The 24,571-nt window shown below is 39.7% G+C and overlaps 1 protein-coding gene across 1 annotated transcript in view; it reads left to right on the forward strand.

The window, feature by feature from the left end:
• LOC140229198 (trans-1,2-dihydrobenzene-1,2-diol dehydrogenase-like) overlaps positions 1 to 24,571 on the forward strand; it is an 86,304-nt gene that overhangs the window by 25,443 nt on the left and 36,290 nt on the right. The window contains exons 3-5 of the mRNA XM_072309470.1: positions 8,662 to 8,797; positions 9,954 to 10,067; positions 11,164 to 11,288. Of these exons, the coding sequence (XP_072165571.1) occupies positions 8,662 to 8,797; positions 9,954 to 10,067; positions 11,164 to 11,288 (375 nt within the window). The remainder of the gene's footprint in view (positions 1 to 8,661; positions 8,798 to 9,953; positions 10,068 to 11,163; positions 11,289 to 24,571) is intronic.

A 24,571-nucleotide genomic window follows, 5' to 3' on the forward strand; every position in this document is an offset into this window, starting at 1 on the left:
TGCAGCTTATTGGTCCCATCATCAAGAGTCATGGCATCAGCTTCCACTGCTACGCCGATGACATACAGCTCTATGTGTCATTTCCTCCAACCTTTACCTCGATGTCATTAGCTGTAAGACGCCTTGAAGCTTGCATCAAAGATATCTGCGAATGGACGAGTGCATCTGGTCTAAAAATGAATAAGCAGAAGACAGAGGTGATTGTTCTGGGCTCAAAGCGAACGCTCGGCAAAGTTGACATGAAGGACTTTGGCATCCACGGTGGCGATAACGTCGTCTACCCATCCCCCAGACTCGCACTTTAGGCGCTATCTTCGATGCCAATATGTCTTTCAATGCATATGTTTCTCACATTTCAAGATCCATAAGATACCAACTCCGCAACCTTAGCTTCATTCGCAGTTATCTTTTTTTTTATTGTTCCATATTCCACATTTCAAGAAATACATAAAACATAAACATCACAATACAAAAGCTTGGATGAATTGTCAAGTACAGCTTGTTAGACAATAAAACATGTGAAATATGAGGAATCTACATAGAAGCATTGCTTGTAGGGTGTAGATTCCCAGATGCGGATGTGAGATTATTTCTTACTTGGTATATGTAATTAAAGGAATGACAATTTGTGAATTGGAGAAATATAAACGCCAAAAAGTAAAAAGAAAAAGAAAAAACAAAGAAAACAATGTCCGTGGCACAAGACTTCTTGAGAGTTGCGTGATCACCCGAGCGAGGTACAAGTCAGATGCAGTGTACAATAGCAGAGATACCAAATGTGTACAAAGTAAGTTCAGGAGATAACACAGAAATCACGAGCGAGGCACATGTTACATAATCGATAATGTCAGTAATGTGAAGTATGAACAGAGAATGTCGAGGAGGATTGAAGAATAGCTACAGATATGAATTCAGAAAAACTAGTTTAAGTTTATGCTTAAATGAATAAAGAGACTGGGATTGGATTATTTCTCTATCCAACTCATTCCAAAATTTAGGTCCTGTAGTGGTTATTGTTTTTAAAGCAGATACGGTCCGTACAGGAGAAAGATGAAAAGAATCTTTTTGTCTAGTAGGGTAAGAATGAACTTAATGAAGTATTTTTGACAAACATCGAAGAAAACACATCAGGGAGACCACCTGAGTTTAACTGATACATAAATGACCCGATATTGAAATGATATAAATCCTGGATCTTAAGTGTTCTACTGGAAAAGAATAAGGCATTAGTGTGTTCCAAAAATGTGGCGAAGTTAATTATCCGTATAGCTCTTTTCTGTATCAGTAATAAAGAATTGAGTCTAGTTGTACAGCAGTTTTCCCATGCCAGGATTCCATAACCTATATAAGGCAAAAATAGAGTAGAATACAATGAATGCAAAACATGTTTAGGAAAATACTGTTTTAACAGTTACTTATACATAACACCTACATTTTTTAACAGTAATTTACGCAAAGAATCAACATGAACTTTCCATGTCAACTTACAATCAATATAAAGACCAAGGAATTTTTAGATATTCCACCTGGTTCAATTCCACGTCGATTACAACCAACTTACCCGGTAAAATATTGATTATATTGCTAAAAACCATAAATTTTGTCTTGGTCAAATTCAATGACAATTTATTAGCCTGAATCCACTTAGATACTGATTTTAATTCAGTATTAATGGTATTCAGTAAAACATGAGGGTTTCGATTTGAATAAAAAATACTGGTGTCATCGGCAAAAAGTAGAAAATAGAGCAGAGAGGACGAACTGCGAAAGTCATTCATATAAAGAATAAACAATAAAGGACCTAAAAGGGATCCTTGCGGTACCCCACAAGTTATAGGCTGTGAGCTGGACACATGGCCATTCAAATTAACAAATTGAGTTCTTCCAGTAAGGTACCTTCTAAACCACTCCAAGGCCCTTCCACGAATCCCATAGTGATGTAATTTGTATAATAATATTTCATGGTTGATTGTGTCAAAGGCCTTGGAGTAGTCAAGAAAGATACCTACTGTCTGACGAGGAGTGCAACAGAACAGCTTGTCCACGCCCTTATCTCTTCTCGCCTTGACTTTTGTAACTCTCTCCTGCTCGGCCTTTCCCAACGACAGCGCTCCGAACTTCAACGCCTCCAAAACTCTGCAGCTCGACTTGTCACCCTCACTAAGAAATCCTGTCACATAAGTCGAAAAGCGCATCATCTTCAAAGTTCTCATACTGGTCTACCACACAGTCCATGGATCCTCGCTACTCTACCTCCAGAGCTCCATACATTCATATTGTCACGCATTTCGGTTAAGATGATTGATGTAACATTATATACATAGCATTACATGTTTTTCATTGCTTTCATGATTATTGTACTACTCTGTGTAAAGGATGTCTCGCCAACGCTATTGCAAATTACTAGTTTAGCTAGCTCAATCTCAATTGCTTTGCATACAGCGGAGTTCTCTCTTTGCCCATCTTCTTTGTTCTTCTGACCTTCACAAGTCTATTCTATACTCTCACCACTTTGACCTTGTGCTAACTAACCTTGTTCTTCTGACCTTCACATGTCATTCTGTCTTTCCCTCGCTTTGACCTTGCTCTAACTTCAGTACTTTCGCTTTGTCCCTTCTCACTTTGACTTTGCCTTGTCTTTCAGAACTCTTGCCTTGCTCTCCTCAGTTCAAACTTGTCCTGACTTTCAGAGTCCTTGCCCTTCCCTTCGCCCTTGCCTCTCACTGCCTTTCAGCCTGCTCCCTACGTCCTAGACATTCACTGTCCTTCAGCCTTTTCAGCTTGCTCCCTTTCCCCCTGACTTTCACTGTTCTTCAGCCCTTTGTGCTTCCTTCTTATCTTGACTTTCCTCTGTCCTTGTATCCTCTCCTTGTTATGACTTTGAGCTCCAGTGCTCAAAGACGTTGTTGCGACGCAGATTGTCGCCCCTACACGGATTGTCGCCCTCGGCTCGAGGGAGACAATCCTTGACGGAGTTGGCGGCACGGATTGTCGCCCGCCCTCGAAGCACATTTTGCTGGGTAATATCGTTCTGGACATAGTCATTGAAATACTAACACATAACTTACATGGCTACATCCATGCAAACATGCCATGTAAAAAGTCATGGTGAGGTTTCAAGGAAGTGTGTATGTGCGCGCACATGATAATTTAGTGTCCGTTTGTGCGTGTGTGTGTGTGTGTGTGTGTATGATGGAAGAATGTGTTTATTATGTCAGCTTTTTGCGTATGTGTTTTTTAGCTGCGCGTGGATAGGGATACCTAGTAAGCTGTTGCTGGCATAAACGTTGATATTGATTTTATCAGCAGCTTTGACTTTGATGAGTTTGGCGGATTTGTTTATGAATTCGGAGTGGTGCTTGCGTGCGGGCGGATGCTGCTTTTCTGCATACGGTCCATTATGTCTTATTTATCAACATTGGGAAGTCGTTTCATCAGGAAGGAATGTGGTATCGGTTCGGGTGTGTGTGTGTGTATGTGGGGAGGGGGTTACATTTCGTTATTGCAAAAGTTCGTTATTCTGAAGGCTCTTTAGTCCGAGGTTCTTTATTCGAAGGTTCGTTATTCCGAATTTCATTTTTGGATCAACGAACCTCTAGGTACAGGGAATTGTACAGGGGATGCTGTAGACGATAACGTCCTTCTGTTTTCCACTCGCATGGGAACACAAAGACGCGTGGGAAGCCACACAACTCGTGTTGCCAAGCTGCAGCGCATTTACCTGAAGGAATGCTACAACACACTCGGAGCGGTGGAGAGGCAGAACCGCAAAGTCAAGTCACGAAATTTCTCCCACAAATGGTCATTTTAGGTGGCACCCATATACGCATGACATCGCTTGATCATTGGTGCTGAACATTTTTTCCTTGTACTATTTGAATGTATATTTTTCGAAACTCGGAAGGCCATTTTTGGGTTGGGGATGAGGTGGCAGCATTTTTTTCACTTTTCTGGCCGGGAAGGTGTGGGACAGCGATAAACGATATAAAATGAGAACGAATTTAGTATTTCCCTATAGTCTTACCCACTTTACGCTCCATGGATATTACATTTTTTATGCCTCCGCCATGAAGTGGTGCCGGAGGCATTATGTTTTCGGGTTGTCCGTCCGTCCGTACGTACGTCCGTACGTCCGTACGTACGTCTGTACGTCCGTACGTACGTCCGTCCGCATTCGTTTACGCGATAACTTGAGAAATATTGACTGGAATTTTACCAAACTTGGGCCAAGTATAAAGTATGATGAGGCAATTACTTGATTAGATTTTGGGTGAAATCGGCCAAAGGTCAAAGGTCAAAGATCAAGGTCAAATCATGAAATTGTATCCGTTTACGCGATAACTCAAGACTGGATCGAGTAAATTTCACCAAACTTTGTCCGAGGATGATGTATGATGGGACAATTACATGATAAGTTTTTAGTGAAATCGGACAGAGGTCAAAGGTCAAAGATCAAGGTCAAATCCTAAACTTTATCTGTTTATGTGATAACTCAAAACTGGATGAAGCAGCTTTCACCAAACTTGGTCCAAGTATGATGTATGATGGGGCAATTAGTTGAGGAGATTTTAGTGACATTTGCAAGAGTTCAAAGGTCAAAAGGTCAAGGTCAAATGCTAAAAATGTTGCTATTTCCCCCATATCTATGCAATGCCCGAAGGTATTTTATTGAAACTTAGTGTAGACATGTACTACTGCGTGAAGATTCTCCAGAGAGAGTTTCATGTCATAAGGTCAAAGGTCAAAAGGTCAAGGGTTAGGTGAAAATGAAAACAATTTCACTTTTCTCGCAAATGGTTCAATGTATCTTCATGGAACTTGGTACATATGCATGTACTGACTGGCAGGGATTATCTAGGGAATTTAGGGGTCATGGGTCAATAGTCAGGGGTCAAAGGTCAAGGTCAACTCCTCAAAATTTTACCGTTTCCCTCATATACTACCGTAGTATATGCAGTGCTTGCATTATTAGTTTTAAAACTTGATATATACATGTATTACCTAATGGAGATTCTCAGGGAAATTTCCAGCCAGAAGGTCAAAGGTCAAAGGTTAAGGGTCAAAGGTCAGGTTTAAATGAAAAAAAAAATCTATTTTGTACTGTAATTACACTCTTTCTTCATACCTTGAAAATTACTCAATGCATAAACATATAACAGGGTCGGTCAGAAGTCGAGTAAAAATCCTCAATTCCCCAAATATGTGTACCTGCACTCTTAGACAATTATAGCAAACCCAGTTTGAGGAAAGTGAACATTCAAGACATTTCTGACAAACCTGTCATATCAATATTTTGCCAGTTATGTGAAACTGTCATCACACATTGTGAAGACATTGTACTATACAACTATTGGGAGAATCATGCATTATGGCGGAGGCATCAGTCGCCATAGCGACATTTCTAGTTTTTAATATTGTATTTGAGTGTTGGAGGGGTGTCCGAATGTCCTAATGTTTTGGTGGGTTTTTTTTTTCTGGAAATGTAATAGGCATTGCTTTATTATAACAATCTCCTTAACATAACCCAGAAAGTCATGAATATCGCTGCACAATGACAGCGTAACCAGTTTGTCTATTCCATAACTGTAATTTTCTTACTCTGTTTAACTTATCGATCTAGATTGTATTCTATTTGTGGTATAATTATGTTATGTAGTCTTTACATTTATGATGTTTATCCATATTTGAGCTGCACAAATGAAATTCATACTTCAAGTTCAAAATTTCATATATCTTTTATTACTGTAAAGCAAATTAAAGAAATGCGAAAACTTTTCACAACTTGCACGTAAATTCAATTTCAGTTTTCCCCAGTGTACAATGTAAGACAGTCCAATATGTGATAAATTTGCTGTCATAATACATGCATTGACTTGGCAGGGATCGTCACATTGTACATAATTATTTATAACAATCTGTAACTATCCGAAAATATCCGCAACTCCCCGTAAATAGTCGTAACTCTCCGCAAGTGTTCCGAACTATTCGGAATTTTATGCAAGTTGAAAGAACAAAATTACGTGCCAATTCGTAGGAATATCCGCAAGTGGACGCAAGTATTCGCATTTGGTCATATCTCTCCGTATCGCCCGCATATTTTTTCCCGTATGTTTTGTAAAAATGCTCTGGTGACAGCAAGGGATCCGCGGGTGTCCGCAGAAAAAAAAAAAAAGACTTATTTGGACGTAACGCCGGATGCAGAGCATTATGTGAGTGGAGCCTTACGTAGACACACGAACGCTCACACACAACACACATTCGTAGGGCCTACGTAGCCCACGAACACCAAACCCCTCAGATACTCATGCAGGCACAAAACTGCACCCACAAACACGCACCATCACATACCCTTTGATATACACATACGCCACTATATACCACATACACACGTACGCATACAGGTACACGTATACACACAGACAAACAAACCACTACCACTATACAACCACCACACATGCACAGTTTCTACATATTATATTATTATACTCTAAACACACACACACACACACACACAACAATACGGAAACTCATACACAAGTCACTTATTGTACACACCTACAAATCATACACAGCACATACCATGCAGCTCACAACAAATACACACACACACACACACACACACACATACGCATAACTTACCAGTCATACCCATCCCATCAAAGCTTAACACCGGAGCAACCACCCCGAGCCCGGGGCGACAATCCTTGACGGGGCGACAATCCGTGTCGCAACAATTTTTTTTTTTTTGCCATCATGGATTGTCGCCATCGAGGTCAAAAACTGGGAACTGCACAAGCGTCACGGATTGTCGCCAGACGACAATCCGTGACGGGGGCGACAACCCGTGACGCCAACTCCGTCACGGATTGTCGCCCCGAGCCGGGGGCGACAGTCCGTGTAGGGGCGACAATCCGTGTCGCAACAGACGTCCTTCTCCTATATACTTCGCCGCGCAATGAACGTCTTTCTCGTGACCTTCATGACTGGTCCTCTCTATCTCTCTCGAACAAGAGGAGCTTGTTTGAAAGCGGTATATAAGCCAGACTTTTATGCTTATCTCGGAGTTCACTTGCTTGGAGGAGATGGAGTAAAGTGTGTGTCAGCTGAGAGCGAAACCCGTGTTTGAACAGCGAGAGAGTAACCAACAAAAGAGATAAAGAGTCAACCAGTCCAGAAACGGTCTCTTGTTATGTTAGCTTATCGTATTAGTTAGTCCTAAGTCTTCACCGCATCGCACCTCTCATGCCCGGCGAGACTTCCTCAAAATCCTTCCTTGTAAATGTGTTCGAGTGATTTTTCATAGTAAACTTCTTTAACCGTGATTTCTGCCTCATGACTGTAATTTCTATCTGACCCTCGGCATCCTTCGACAATGAACTTCAACATATAGCAGGACTTTATTTTGGGACTTTCTCAGAATCGGAATTATATTCTTCCCATCTTCGAGAAATATAAGTCGCCGTTACAATATCAACCCCCTCGTAGACTCCGTTCCGTTCGGTACTCCACTTCTCCAGGTTCCTCGATCCTCTCACTCTTGGGGAGACCACAACTTTTCCAACCCCGGTCCTTCTCTCTGGAACAATCTTCCCCCTTTTCTTCGTCAGGCTTCCTCAACCAATTCCTTTAAGCAACTCCTTAAAACATATCTGTTTAATTTTCATTTGTGAATGAAGAATGATTGTTATAATTTGAGTTGTTTTGTACACTTTACTGCATACATTGTTTTTTGTACATGATGGGTTTTTCTTACGTTCTGAGATCAATTTCGTTATGTATAGTAAAACATTTTGTTTTCGTTTGTTTTTCATTATTTTGCTCTGATAAGTTATCGTATTTGAATATTGTATGGTTGTATTATGTATTGTTCATGCTGGTTATTTAAGAGCGCCATGAGCATCATTTTGATGGACTTCGCGCATTATAAGAGGCCACTATCATTATTATTATTATTATAACGACAATAATGTAACCACATTCCACATGCAGTCAGGTTATGGAGCATGCATAGAAAGAAGGCAACTTTTTTTTATTCATTTTATACTTGACTGATGCTATGAGACTGGTGCGGAACACCGTCTCGCATCACTCGCGGCTTTAATATCTAAGTGCCAATGCTTCTAATCGACATAATTACCAGCATGATATTCCAATACACACAGCTAGGCCTCTTTGGCCAATAAATTCTGAACACAGGGACCAATATATTTTGTATCTCATACTGAAAATTGATAGATTGGATACAAACAGGATGAGATACGCCATTCTTTGTTTTTGTTTTTGTTTTGGTTTGTTGTCTTGGTTTGATAATCTTTTACATCGTTGATTTTGAAACAGACTTCATAGAACTTATTAATTTTCGTTGTCACCAAAATGTCACCATCGTTTTAGAATAGGTTCTGTATATAGTGAAATCGCTCTGGTTTTTCTTCTTTTGCAGAGTAATCAGTAACGTAGTCATCTGCTCTGTGTCTTGATTTTAGGTTATGAATTGACGCAATCGACAAGGCGTGTGATAATACGCGATACTAAGTGACAGCTTCGGAAAAGTGAACACACTGGCTTAATCAGAGTCTTTTCTTGTTATTTCACTTTCTTTTGAGCATAAACAGACTGATGCAATGTCAGATTATCATCTATGTGTTCTTGTATTGATTTCAGGCGGTGTGGACACGATTTTTTCCTGTTAGTTTCAAGATCCGTGAACTGATTTCAACCGGGCAACTAGGTGACGTCAAATATATCATGAGCAACTTTGGTTTGTGCCTGCCAAGTCGAGAGCGCACAATTAAAAAGGGTAATCTCATAAACATGATAAGAGAGACATAATGATCTAATCGTTATTTCCGACATAATTCATGAAATCATGGACATCTCAGATTCTAGAGTTTCAGTGGCAAGTTTGCCGTTGAATTTTGAGAAACCCTTACATGTCAGGCCCGTGTGTGTGTGGGGAGGGGGGGGGTGCGTCGGGTGCGTACGCCCCCCCCCAAAAAAAAAAAAAAAATAGAGTCAGAGGTCCACCTTTTTCAAAAGAAAGTATTTTAATGATAAACTTCGTCACTCACTCACTAGTGCAGTGTGTAACTATTTTTCTGTTATTTATTCATTTTTCCATCAATCACATTTCTCATAATTCTATATTCCGTTTGATTTCAAGTAATAGGTTCAACACAAGACATTCAATATGTGATGGAAATAAGCAAATAAAAACAAATACGAATAATGTGTAGCACCCGGTATGACGAAACTACTAAAAAGCAAAAGCTTGTAGAATATAGACTCCATACTAATTATTCAAGAGTTAAGTAGTTAAGTGCAATGTATCCATGACGAAAAATGTGTAACTTGAAAATGAATCAAATGAAACGCCTTTGTAAGTACGCTGATGCATGCATCAAACCCGACCGCTGAATTTCAATTTTGAAAATGTGAAAAGCTCCCTCGTGTGTTAGCCCCCCTACCCCTCCTCCTTCTACACCTTCCCAATTTGGTCCACCTCCATAAACTATAAATATTTTTTTATTGAAAAGATGCATAGAACGGATCAACAGGTGACGGATGTTGCGATCTAGACATTTAAATTGTTCTTGAATATTGCTATATATTTCTTTGGGGACTGAAAAATTTTGAAAATATTACAGCAAAATGAGCCAGATCGTTCAGAGTAGAGAGTACCCTCCATCTTTTTTTCGCCTCCATAAGCTTACACTTCAAGATGTCTATCAGTTTCTTTTTAGTGCCACTTACGTACTTCCGGGTTTTAAAAAAAAGTGGGAAAGTGGGGGTGCCCAAAGTGATGACACCTTATTTATTTTTTTTTTGTATAGTGAACAAAAAGTGGGGGGGGGGGGGAAGCCCCAATGCCCCCCACCCCCACCCCCGTTCCCCCGGCCATGCAAGTTGTGATAATGAGTATTTTTGTTATCGATGTTCATCTTCTCTGTTCACAGCCCTGGGTGGGGGCGCCCTGTACGACATGGGGATCTACACTTTTCAGTTCATCACGATGGTTTTCGGCCGTGGACCAACGTCAAGCCATTCACACGGGTTTCTCAATGAAGACGGTAAATTGCCTACTGATCACAGCGACTTCTGTCAAAAGTGACAGGAGAAAAGCAGAACAAAACAAATCGACGACGTTATGATTGCAGACAAAGTAATCAGGTTACTGTTTGCTAATCCGGAGGTTCGTTAATCCGAAAAAGAAAAAGGGTTCGTTATGTCGAAGATTCATTAATCCGGAAACGAAATAGATTTTGTTTTCCTGAGGTTCGTTTGTACGAACTTTATCCACCATTTTAGCATTACGAATATATACATATCGAACGTCTAATTAACGAACCTTCGTAATAACGCCACAAATGTTCGGATTAACAGAATACATGTATTTTTGTTATGATATCCAGTACATTTCTGAATTGTCTCTGAAAGTTAGTCAAAGTATCTATTTTTAAAAAAAAAAAAAAAATGTGTCAACGAATTCCAGAGTGTTGGCCCGATGAATGTAAACGTTTTGTTAGCTAACAATACTCTGTTCATTAAGGTAATTGCAATAAGCTTGACTGTCTTATTGGGTAACTGTGATTAGAATAATTTTTTATAACATTTCATTATTGGAAGATCATTGTAATTGAATTTATGCGTGAGCTGTCCTTAATAGATATCATAATATAAACCATGAATTTTTAGAATTTTATGTTCATGAAGCAAATGATTGGTGCATGTGTGAATGAAAATTAGTTTAAGTAATGTGGACAACCTTCTTTTGTAATAAATAGATTCTATCAATCGAGAGTTTACTTGAGTTATCCCAGACCCGAAGTCCATAATGTTAATGGGGAAAACGAAAGTAGAATAAAGTAAACGAAAAAAAAAAGCAAAACGAGGAAAATACCTCTTTATTTATGACTCAAGGATTTGTGGATAAGATGTTACTAATGTTATCGAAATCAATTATCAAACCTTTTGTGGTGTTCACTTGATCAAGCAGGTGATTATAAAAAACAAATGTCGGCAAGAGTTGGGATATTGCTAGTAAATAGCGTATTTAAAGCGTATTTATTTTTCGATTGCCATGTTGTCTTGACGTTGTGTTAATCATGTTTATGAGCATAAAACACTGCTGATTATGAGCTTAAAACACTGCTCGTATTTTTACAGGAGTTGACGAGACCTTCACCACCGTGATGATGTTCCCAAACAACGCCATGGCAACCATTTCATGTTCCTACAAAGTGGAATACCCAAATAATTTTGTAATCGTGGGCACCAAGGGAAGACTGATCGTGAGTACATGATTTGTGTCAACTTGTCAGGGTTTTTTTTTTTGTGAGTGTGTGTGTGTGAGGGTGTGTGTGCTTTATGATCACCATCTACATTGATATTTAAACGCTATTGCATTTCGTGAGCCAACAGGGTTGCGGACCCAAAAATTTAACATATATTCAAACGGGAATGGGTGCATAAGGCATGTTGGAAAAAAAAAAAACACAACTCATCTATATAGTGAAAATGTATTTTTCTTTGTACGCAACAGAACATTAACAATACTTCATACAGACTCATGAAACAAGAGCGGATTTAGGGCCGCAGGAGTACGCTGTATGTGTTACATAGACGTAATTCTCACATGGATGTATTGGAAGATGATGTGTAAATGTGTGAACATGAGATGACTTGTGAGCCTATACTAGTACTTGATGGTGTGTAGGTCTACGTGGGTGGTTGTTATATTATCCACGTTTTTGCATTGACGAAGATCAAGAAAAATACAGTTAGTGCATTTTTGCCATTGAAGTTATTTTCATTGTAAAATTTTGGAAGCTTCCTTCTTCGTCAAGGCTCTGATGAACAATAGTTGATCAAAATGGGCACTAACAAATAAAATATATTTTATAGCGAACGCATGTAAGCCTACGTCTAACGCACTGATTCCTTAGAGTACAATTCATTTCACCAATGCTTCACTATTAAAGGAATCATTGTCTACAGTCAGCTGCTCAGATACAAGCGCATCACGTTTGACGGTAACTTCATATTGTCTGATCAAGATGAAGGGAACATCTGAAAATTACGTACAGAAAAAAAAATACCGCCAGAATTGAACCCCCCCCCCCCCCCCATTTACTGAGTCATTTGAACAGTGATGACTCAGTCAGGATACGTCAGGGTGACTCGGTCAGGATATTAGTACAGTCTACTATGTCGAAATATTGGGTCCCGTGAGATTTTCGTGCCAAAATTGATTTTTTTAGCTAACTTGGTAAATTTGGGGGTGCTGAATCCAAAAAACTTTGGTTCCATTTTTTCCGACCACGTCTTCAGTCGCCATTTTGAATTTCAAAATGGCCGCCATAGCAAACTGTACTTTGACCCAATTCTCATAATGTGAGCATCATAGAAGGTTCAGATTTGATGCAAAAAGCATGTTTGCGATGTCAGAAATTCTGATACACCATTTTCTAATATTGTAGATAGCTTTGATACAATTTTTAGGCAGCCATCTTGAAATTCAAAATGGCCGCCATAGCTAAATATATTTTTACTCATATCTCAAGTTGTAAGCATTATGTAGACTATAAATTTGGAGCAAAAAGCATGCATATGATGTCAGTCATGCTAATATATGCATTCTTTTATTTAATGATGGATCATTTTCCTTAGCGGCCATCTTGAATTTCAAAATGGCTACCATAACAAATGTAATTGCACCGGTATCTCACATCGTATGCATTGTGTAAGGTTCTAATTTGGGGCAGAGAGCATGCATATGTTGTAAGACATTCTGAAACATCTTTTTCTGAAACGATGGTTCATTTTGATATCAAAGGTGGCCATCTTGAAATTCAAAATGGCCGCCGTAACTGAATGTATATTTTGACCCATATCTCATGATGTACGCAATACAGACAGTTCACATTTTGATTTCGGGCATAAACCGGGCTCATGATGTTGGACATTCAGATGCACTTTTCCCATCCCTAAAATTGCAGATCACTTTCAAGGCTGCCTTGAAAAAAAAAAAAAATTAAAATTCAAAATGGCTGCTTTTCAGCTAATATCTCTGGTTACAAGCAACTTTTAGACATATCAATTAATATCAATTTATGGTGGCGTACAGTGTACATTCTTTAAAACACACCAACACACGTAGGGCGCACATTCTGTAATATTGGATTATTTGTATTGGTCGCCACTCTTGAAATTCAAGAAGTATTTTGACCATATTTGGTGCTGTAAGATCTGTAATGACCCAAGCATGGTGAAACGATTATGTATAAGTCAAACACTTCATTAAATATTGCGTGAGCGGAAGTGTTTCCTGTCCTGTAGGTACACTGTTGTGTTGAAATGCAAAAGGGCTGCCATGTGGAACATTCCTTTAAAAGCATAGCGTTTGGGTAAAATTTGTGAATGGGAAATCATGTGATTTTGATGTTAAAAACAAATGACTTAAAAAAAAAAAAAAAAAAAAAAACAAACCTGTGTCTGAGTGAGTAAATAATGCCCCATTTAGACGATTTGGTTGTAAGAACTTACAATATTAGCCCTATATACTCTAATAATTCATGGGATAGCCACTTAGATAATTAAATGTTTTCTAGGCTCATTCCCTGCACGTGTTTTTAAAAGAAACAACACTCTAAAGCTGTACACAGGGGAGAATTAGTTCTAAATTCTTCCAGAAATAATGACTTTTGCATTTCTTGCTTTTCAGCATGATAATGAATTTTGTGGCTACCGTTGGTGTAGGAAGCTCGAAGCATTTTATAATAATTGAACGATTTATGCATGTAAAAAACCCTTTTGAAATATCTACAATCTAATATTAGTATATCATATTCATGGGTATAAGAGGCACAAATTAGGTTGTGAGAGTTTACGAGGTTCGTTCTCTGGATATATTGTATCAAGTCTCTACGAGGGTAAAGCAGGAAATTGTCCTGATTGAAGTCATCCACGCCAAACTTCTGGAGGCACAGACTGTGTCATAGCACATTCTGCATGATTCATGGCTTAGATACTTCTTGGTCCATCTGCTCTTGGAGACGTCCTCAAATTTTCAACTTCAGCCAGCACCATGAAAGGCATGAAAAAGCAGACCTTTAGTTGTTCCTGTTTTATCGCAACAAACTGCAGAGCATAATCTCTCAAAATTGTCAATTGTACCTTTATCATTTATTTTTCCAGTGATGGAGCAGACAACATGCAATGCAGTATGTAAAGCAAACTTACAAGATCCGTCAGGAGAACTGAAATGTTAGTGTCTACGTAATAATCATCCATATCTCTGATTTTCCCGTTGCTCTAATACATAAAATGGTATAGGCTATCTGTTGTGAGTGACGGGTGACAGTAATTCCCATGGCATCTTTGATGAACTCTTTTATTTTCTTTCCATGATGTGGTCTCTGTGTCAGATGGAATTGACTGCTCAGTATTTCAACTTTCAGGCTGATTATTTGGCTCAGTTTTGTGAGTTTCTAAGGCATGGGCAGGAATGACGAGAAGGCCATGAAACAATGAGATGAAGAGTGATTGTGGAATTGCTTAGAACTTATACCTTTCAATAATTGTATCGTTCAGAAATGACTGGATAATGACAAGTCTATCAGGCTGTAGAACCAGTAGAAATGTTATGAAGAATTGATGATCCCTTTTAAGCTTAATGACTTTGGATCCAAACTTACATGGTGTTTTTTTTTTTTTTTTTTTTTGCACGAGCTGAATGTCTGGCCTTTCTCACAATAATCCAGAGATTAATATATTCTAATTCTCTCAGATACAAATTCTTTATAGTACAGAACATTAAAACTGCCCTTTTCACCTCTTTCTAGAGTATCTCCCTTGAATGTTTCTGATACCTGACGGCCAAACACCACATTCATCAGCTTCAAGGCAGTGACAATTTCTTACATTACCCTCCTGTGATGATCTTCTAAGTTGTGGAGGAATTCTGATGGATGCAAGCGCCACAGAACTGAGCTATCATTACTCCTTTGTAGTTTTAGAATCATTGGCTGTACAGCAGTAAGCATCTTCGAAATCTTGATAATTGAAGATGACCCACTCAAGGGCAATCAGGAAAAAGCCTACTTACTTATTCTTCATTCTGTGTTATTCCAGAAATATATCAAGCAAACCTTGAGTGTTTCAGTTTATGGCCAACAAACAAGCTTGTGAATGGGATGCCTGGTAGGGTGACCATAGCATTTCTTGCCATTGCGAGACTTTTCCTTGTTTGTCTTCATTCTCTTTAGGCAGCATCAAGTTTTTGAAGATCACCTTCAATTACATCAATGCTTGCTTTTGTACAAATATTCATTGATTGGGATTAAATATAATCATTAACGAGGTTCCACAACGCAAAATAGCGTGTTGCCCGAGAGGCAAAAACAAACCGTTTTAGTGGTTTTTTGGCTATGCGGGATGTAACGCTTACACGCTTGCCCACACTATCGGATAGTGGTATGCCCCCTCCCCCCTTACGCAGTTTTTGCCCCTCAGCATCTCTTGATGACGTAATTAGAACCTCATCCTTACATAAGTTGAATTTCTGGCGGCTATTTTGAATCGAGAGATGGCTGTCATTCTGCGTGAATTGAAAATAAATTCAGTCTAACTAGGACAATTTTGGCACATTCACCTAAGCGCTTACCACAGTATTATAATTATGTTTTCTATGGCGGCCATCTTGAATTTCAACATGGTGGCCTATCTAATGATCCACAATTAGGAAACAGCTGTACTGGACCGTTGGACACCACAAGCATGTGCATTCTTGAAAATTTGATGCTTCTACAATAATTGCAAACTGAAATATATGGGTAAAAACGCTATGGCGGCCATTTTGAATTTCAAGATGGCGGCCTACAAACTCTACAAAGCAAGCCACAATATCAGAAAATGATAAATCAGAGTGTCTGACATTATAACAATGTATTTTGCACCAAGTTTGAGGTTTCTACAATGCTCACTTTATGAGATATGGGTAAAAATACAGCTTGCTATGGTAGCCATTTTGAAATTCAAAATGGCAGCCTACAAATTGTATCAAAACAATCCACAATATGAGACAAAGATTTATCAGAGTGTCTGACATCACACCCATGCATTTTGCACCAAATTTTAAGCTTCTACAATGCTCACTTTGTGAAATATGGGTCAAAATACAGTCTGCTAGGGCGGCCATTTTGAAATTAAAAATGGCGGCTGAAGTCGTGGTTAGAAAAAATGGAACCAAAGTTTTTTGGATTCAGCATCCCCAAATTGACAAAGTTAGCGAAAAATATCAATTTTGGCACGAAAATCTCACGGGATTACATAGTAGCCTCTACTATATGGGCATACACAGGGATGATAAGGGGCGTCGATCGGGGGGGGGGGTTCAATTCTGGCGGTATTTTCTTTTTTTTTTTCTGTACGTAATGGCCACTAACAAATAACACGATACATGAAATTCTCGCCAGTGGGAACTTGTGTTCACGCTTTTTCTGTGTGATTGCTTGGTGCTCATGATATTCATTAAAAGAATCAAAAGTAGCAAGGTATTTTAATTATAATCCTGTTTTGTTAATTAGAATGTTTTCATCAAAATACTGATACCTTACTTGAACCACGATGACTTTATCAAGTCCACATGCATCAAATAATATTGCACCCTACACAACATCAAAATGCATAAGTTCTCATTTTGGGAGGGGGAGGCGGAACGTCCCGGGAGGTGAACTTGTATTTTCTTTTTCATTCATTCATTTATTTTTCCATTTGCAACAGAAACATATAGCTATTTTACAGAAATTGAATACATAAATTTCTTAATACATAATAAAGGATAAATTTACAAAATATTGCAAGTATACGGAAATGCTGGAATGGGGAAGAATGCTAAAAAGCAGTGCTTGTAGGGTGCATTCCCCCCCGCACGTAATACTAGTACAAAAAATTATATGATCGATAGACTGATATACATAAAAAGTGAAAAACAAGAGAAACTGAGATATGGAGACCTATAGCTAACCTAACTAACCCGAAACTAGCCTTTTGACAAGGCCTCGTGGCTGAAGATTGAGACTAACTCGCCACACCGAGCACTGCCAGAAACGGGTGAACGCGTGATGCAGCCACGAGGCCTTTTGAAACCTGGGTTGTTGTTGTTGTTTTTTTCCCCTACCGCCTCCCGACCAAGGCGATGTATATTCATTAGGCAAAAAAAAAAAAAAAAAAAAAAAAAATGTTGTATTGGCGTAACCCGCCCGACCCTAAAAATTCCGCCGACCCTATGTTTTTATGCCTCCGCCACGAAGTGGTGCCGGAGGCATTATGTTTTCGGGTTGTCCGTCCGTCCGTACGTCCGTACGTACGTCCGTACGTACGTCCGTCCGTCCGCTTTCGTTTACGCGATAACTTGAGTAATATTTACTGGAATTTTACCAAACTTGGTCCAAGTATGAAGTATGATGGGGCAATTATTTGATTAGATTTTGGGTGAAATCGGCCAAAGGTCAAAGGTCAAGGTCAAATCATGAAATTGTAACCGTTTACGCGATAACTCAAGACTGGATGGAGCAAATTTCACCAAACTTTGTTGGAGGATGATGTATGATAGGACAATTACTTGATTAGTTTTTCAGTGAAATCGGACAGAGGTCAAAGGTCAAAGATCAAGGTCAAATCCTAAAATTCATCTGTTTACGTGATAACTCAAAACTGGATGAAGCAGCTTTCACCAAACTTGGTCCAAGGATGATGTATGATGGGACAATTAGTTGAGTAGATTTTAGTGACATTGGCAAGAGATCAAAGGTCAAAAGTTCAAGGTCAAATGCTACAAATGTTGCAATTTCCCCCATATCTATGCAATGCCCAAAGGTATTTTCTTGAAACTTGGTGTGGACATGTACTACTGCGTAAAGATTCTCCAGAGAGAGTTTCATGTCATAAGGTCAAAGGTCAAAAGGTCAAAGGTTAGGTGAAAATGTTGCAATATTACTTTTCTTGCAAATGGTTCAATGTATCTGCGTGGAACTTGGTACATATGCATGTACTGTCTGGCAGGGATTATCTAGGGAATTTAGGGGTCATGGGTCAATAGTCAGGGGTCAAAGGTCAAGGTCAACTCCTCAAAATTTTACTATTTCCTTCATATACTAGTATATGCAATGCTTGCATTATTAGTTTCAAAACTTAATATATGCATTACCTGATGGAGATTCTCAGGGAAATTTCCAGCCAGAAGGTCAAAGGTCAAAGGTTAAGGGTCAAAGGCCAGGTTTCAATGCCCCCCCCCCCCCCAAAAAAAAAAAAAAATCTATTTTGTACCGTCATCACACTCTTTCTTCGAACCTTGGAAATTACTCAATGCATAAACTTCCCCAAAATTCCCCAAATATGTGTACCTGCACTCTTAGAAAATTATAGCAAACCCAGTTCAAGACATTTCTGACAAACCTGTCATTTCAATATTTTGCCAGTTATGTGAAACTGTCATGGATCACACATTGTGAAGATATTGTACTATACACCTATTGGGAGAATCATGCATTACCGCGGAGGCATCAGTCGCCATAGCGACATTTCTAGTTTTGTTATTTTTTTTTTTGCTATCGATATCAAGTATCTTCTTGACTGCGATCGCGATCGCAAAAAACCCGGAAGTGGAAACGGTTCTGGGGATATCGGATGTACGAGGGAGAGATCTCGCTAGCATATAGCGCGCGCCTCGCATAGCCTCGCTTGGTCAGTACGTCGTCTGTTTCCAACACGGACGCGTACTCTTATCATTCAGACTGCAATGTATTGTGCACAGTTTTGCCATAGGTTTCTTGTGTGGAGAACTTACACGAATCTGTATATGTGGGACTGTAACAGAGATCGCCGTGTGCGATGAAAAGATCGTACATATGGGTCAATTTGCATCTATCTTATCTAAGTCAAAATAGTAAAATATGAAGTGAAAACATTCAGGATAGGGATTTCAACGTCTTTAAATTCTGTGAAGGGGTATAATTCGAGTATTATCGGCCTCATAAATGATTTTTAGAGTAGATGAACACACCGCCCGACCGACCCTATTTGAAAATCTCATGTTACGCCAATACAACCTTTTTTTTTTTTTTTTTGGCCTTAGTGAGATCACAGTTGGTATGCAGGCAGGCAAAGCAGGCTGGATACGGATGAGCGAGCCGCCGACATGCATACTTATGCGTATTCATTAGATGCGAATGCGTGGTGAGCAATGCGGTCGCTGATTGGCCGCTACCCTTTTTGGTAGCAGAATCGGCGAGAAACAAGGTGCAAGATAAGAAATTCATGTCAGGTTTCAAAAGGCCTTCTCTCGCAATTAGTCTCTTTTCAGCCACGAGGCCTTTGCAAAAGGCTAACCCGAAACAATCACCCTGGACAAATCGCTACACTAAGTCGCTGTCATGCGAGAAGAGAAATAGAGAGAGAGAGAGAGAGGGGGGGGGGGGATGTGTGAGAGAGAGAAAAAAAATAAAAACTTATTGCTCCCAGCAAAATTTTCAAGTTCCACAAATTACTGTTATCACCGTGTTGAAATCAATATTTACCGAGTTACAGGGTGATAAGGGGTAATATGGGTAATGTTGAATGGCTTTAATTGGTTATAACGTTGCAACTTTGGGAAAAAACAGTAACATTCAGGCATATTCATGAATATTCAAATGAGAAAATGTGTGACCTAATTTTAATAACCATGTCTTCGCGCATTACAACATTTTGCAGGTATATATACAGAATGTGATAGAGTATACATCAGTTAGGATAGTCAAGGCGGTAATTCCTGTAAGGGGCTTAATTAAGGAGTTCGTTCAACCCACACCGCAGAAAAGGTTTGACCACACAGGGTGGTAGATGGGACCTCCAGGAACACCCCCAAGTAGTATGTGGTTCCAAATTGTGGTATCAATAAAATTTAACAGGCCACTATTCATTGTTATTAGTTAGCATAAACGTAAAAAAGTCTGCGCGCGCCAAGACTACTACACGCACCACTGGTACTTGCAGGGAGCTTGTAGAGCCCAGCAATGTCAAAATCGCCCCACTAATGTCAAAACAACCACTGATAGTCGGGTCGCTTAGTGAAATTACCGTTACACGGCGGATAAAAGCATCAAATTTGGCACACGAATTCCTTGAGGACTATTAAACAATATTAGAGTAGGAGCCCATCGGGAATTTTAAAGAAAAACACTAAAAAGATCAAATTTCAAAATGGCCGACACTTAATTGGCAAAACCAAACCCTCACTTGTCATGTAATATAGGTGATACGATGACAATAATTCTGATATATGTTTGTATTTTTGGTTTGCTTTAGAACTTTGTATAAGCTTGAACGCTGCGGTAGGAGCATTATTTACATTCTTGCGTAATGTAAAGTCTCTGAACTGCTTGGGGAGGGGCCCTCCTTAAAACAATGGTTGGTCGCTTGTTCTTTTGCGTGTTTTTTTCTCGTTTTTGCTCTATACACGGCGGATAAAAGCATAAAATTTGGCACATGGATTCCTTGGGGACTAGGAAACAATATTAGAGAAGGAGCCCTCCTGGAAGTTTTAGGGAAAACGCACACACACACCAACACACACACAGAAGATCAAATTTCAAAATGACCGACACTTATGGCAAACCTCTCACTTTTCATGCCAGGTAGGTGATACGATGACAATATTTAGTATCTTTATTTTTGTTTGGTTTAAAACCTGAATTTGGACATTGCGGTAGGAGCATTCTTGCATAATGTAGTCTCTGAATGGCTGAGGAGGGAGGTAGGACAAAGGGGTGCCCCCCCCCCCCCCATATTTAAAAAGTGGTGCTTCGCTTGTTCGTTTGCGTGTTTCTTTTTTTTTTTTTCGTTGTGCTTAATACAAGGCGGATAAGGCATCAAATTCGGCGCACGGATTCCTTGAGGACTAAGAAACAATATTAGACTAGGAGCCCTTCTGGAACTTTTAAGGAAAACACACACACAAACACACACACAGAAGATCAAATTTCAAAATGGCCGACACTTATGGCAAACCCCTCACTTTTCATGTCATATAGATGATACGATGATATATGTCTTTATTTTTGTTTGCTTTAAAACCTGAATTTGGACATTGCAGTAAGAGCAGTATTAACATTCTTGCGTAATATAGTCTCTGAACGGCTGGGGAGGGAGGTAGGACAAAGGGGTGTACCCCTCCACCCCCCCCCCCCCATTTTAAAAGTGATGCTTCGCTTGTTCGTTTACGTGCTTCTTTTTTTTTTCGTCTTGCTTTATACACTTCAGATAAAAGCATCAAATTTGGCGCACGGATTTCCTGAGGACTATTAAACAATATTAAAGTATATAGGAGTCCTCCTGCAATTTAAAGGAAAGCACACACACACACACACACACACACACACAATCAAATTTCAAAATGGCCAGCACTTATGCTAAACTCCTGGCGCTTTTCATGCAATATAGGTGATTCGATGACAATATCTGTATATTTTATATTTTTGGTTTGGCTAAGAACCTTAATTTGGACATTGTGGTAGGAGCATTATTGTTTACATTTTTGCGTAATATTTAGGTGTCTGAACTCGGGGGGGGGGGCCTACAAAAGGGGCGGGTTCCCCTTGAAAATTGCTGTTTGCTTGTTCTTTTGAGTGCTCTTTCTTTTTTCGGTTTGCTTTTACACGGCAGATAAAAAAGTTCAAATTCGGCACAAGGATTCCTTGAGATCATGAAACAATATTACGTAAGATCCCTCTTATCTGTTTTCTGACGTCTGGCCGGCTTGCGAGTGTCAATTGCAGTTGTACTGACCTTTAGTAAGGTGACATTGAGCTCTGTGATCATATCCCGGATATTTTTATCAGCGTCGAATGTTGAAACTTTATGAAGGACATCCTCCACCCTCTTCTTAATGTTGTCATGCACTTGGCAGCAAAGACATTTTCTGGTAAAAATGATCTCTGTGGGCCTTACACGTATATCTTGCTTTGGAATGTTATACAGCAGAAAGCACATCATGATAAAGGTAATCCTCGGGGGGGGGGGACATTATTGACATTATACAGTTTGTTGTAAAGCGACTATGATAGTCAGCAGAGCTCCTTTCGTCTAATGAAACATTCTGCAAAACATACCTCCCTCAGCAAACACAACTTTAAACATCTTTAACGCAAATAAAGATAATGGCACACATAACTAAATGACAAGACATCGTCTCTATCTTTCTGTCCTCATTGGGAACAATTATCAGTAAAATTCCTGGTGAAGGATAAAGTTCACCCATAATCTCAGGAGGGAAAATTTTGGTTGCTGAGACACGTATTAGTGGCACAAGAAGAAAGTAGTAGCAGTATAATGCAACCCCGTTATAACAAACGTCGTTGGGACCGGCATCCCCCCGTTATATCGACATTTCGTTATATTATAAAGCGAACAGTAAAGTATATAGAAAGATATAAGATTATAGTTTTGGGATCTGATTTTTACTTAGTTGTTACGAAAATTCTTACCGCGTTCGTGATAACAGGTCTGGAGTGTACTGTATGCACAAATACATTTTACTGCACTAAAATAATTTCAGTGTAAAATAAGTCTTAGAGTCTCAGAGCATGCATGGGAGTAGGGGGTGGATCCAGAAATTTCGTGAGGAGGGGGCGCCTTTACAAAATAAAAGCGGGCGCATGCCCTCCTCCTCCATTTTTTCCTTTTATTTCTTTGTTTTAATAAAGAATAGAAGGGGCGGGCCTGGTGCACCCCCACTCGGATCCGCCACTGAGTAGTTAAACTGTCTATTTCAGAAACTATCTAATGTCTATTGGTTCCTACATTATATTTGATCAGTATAAAATATATTACATTTGATCGGTAATTAATTCCACCAACTACATGTTTCAGATGCTTTGATGTTGATCATGGACTCAAGTTTGGGTTTATGATTTCAGTTCCATGAAAAATAAATTAATACTCAACAGATCTCAACTTAATATATGTTATCATACCTTTACTTATATGCAATACAGTGTATATCTGTCATATAATAAAGAAATATTAAAATTTAGCATTTTCACTGTAAAAATCGAAAAATTCCGGAGGGCTCCTACCCTAATATCAATGAGTAGGTCTTGGGGGACCACCTCTCCAAATTCGGTGCTTTTATCCGCTCTGTAACGGTAAGCCCAAATTTTGACATGAAGCGACCTGACTATAATGTCATAACACGTCGACGACAAATGTCAAAACAACCACTAATGTCATAACACGTCGACGACAAATGTCAAAATCGGTTCAACCACTAATGTCATAACACGTCGACAACTGGTCGACGACAAAATAATGTCAAAATATCCATTTTTACTGCAAATGTCATAACACGTCGACGACAAATGTCAAAATTTCCAAATTTACTGCAAATGTCATGACGCGTCACAAGGGCGAACCCAGGAATTCCATAAAGGGGAGGCGCCTTTACAAAATCAAAGGCTGGCGCGACCCTCGCCCCCCCCCCATTTTCTTATTTATATTTCTGCTGTGTTGACAAAATAAAGAGAGGGGGCACTAAAGGGGGATGCGACCCCTCTAAATCCGCGATTGCGTCAACCACAAATATCAATATCGGATTAACCACAAATATCATAACACATCGACCACATATGTCATAACGTGTCACAGGGGCGGAACCAGGAATTCCGTAAAAGGGGGGGGGGACGCCTTTACAAAATCAAAGGCTGTCGTGACCCCCCCCCCCTTTACTTATTTTTGTTTCTGTTGGTTTAACCTAATATAGTGAGGGTGCACCAGAGGGGGAAGCGCCCCCTCTCGATCCATCATTGCGTCAACCACAGATGGAAAAACTCATTGCTTTCATTACAGGGGCGGATCCAGGAATTTTGTAAAGGGGAGGTGTCTTTACAAAGTCAAAGGCTGGCGCGACCCTCCCCCTCACCATTTTCTTCTTTTTATTTCTGTTGTGTTGACGAAATAAAGAGAGTGGCACTAAAGGGGGATGCGCCCCCTCTCAATGCACGATTGCGTCAACCACAAGTAAAAATCGGGGATTAACCACAAATGTCATAACACGTCGACCACAAATGTCATAACGCGTCACAGGGGTGTGGATCCAGGAATTTCGTAAAGGGGAGGGGCGCCTTTACAAAATCAAAGGCTGGCGCGACCCTCCCCCCTTTTCTTCTTTTTATTTCTGTTGTGTTGACGAATTAAGAGAGGAGCACTAAAGGGAGATGCGCCCCCTCTCAATCCGCGATTGTGTCAACCACAATGTCAAAATCGGGGATTAACCACAAATATCATAACATGTCGACCACAAATGCCATAACGCGTCACAGGGGCGGATCCAGGAATTCCATGAAGGGGGGGGGGCGCCTTTACAAAATCAAAGGCTGGCGCGACACTCCCCCCCCCCCATTTCTTATTTTTGTTTCTGTTGTTTTAACCTAATATAGTGAGGGTGCACCAGAGGGGGATGCGCCCCTTCTCCATCCATGATTGCGACAACCACAAATGGAAAAACTCATTGCTTGCAATACAGGGGCGGATCCAGGAA

The sequence above is a fragment of the Diadema setosum genome, chromosome 5 (genome assembly GCF_964275005.1).
Source record: "Diadema setosum chromosome 5, eeDiaSeto1, whole genome shotgun sequence".
NCBI classification, from domain to species: Eukaryota; Metazoa; Echinodermata; class Echinoidea; order Diadematoida; family Diadematidae; genus Diadema; species Diadema setosum.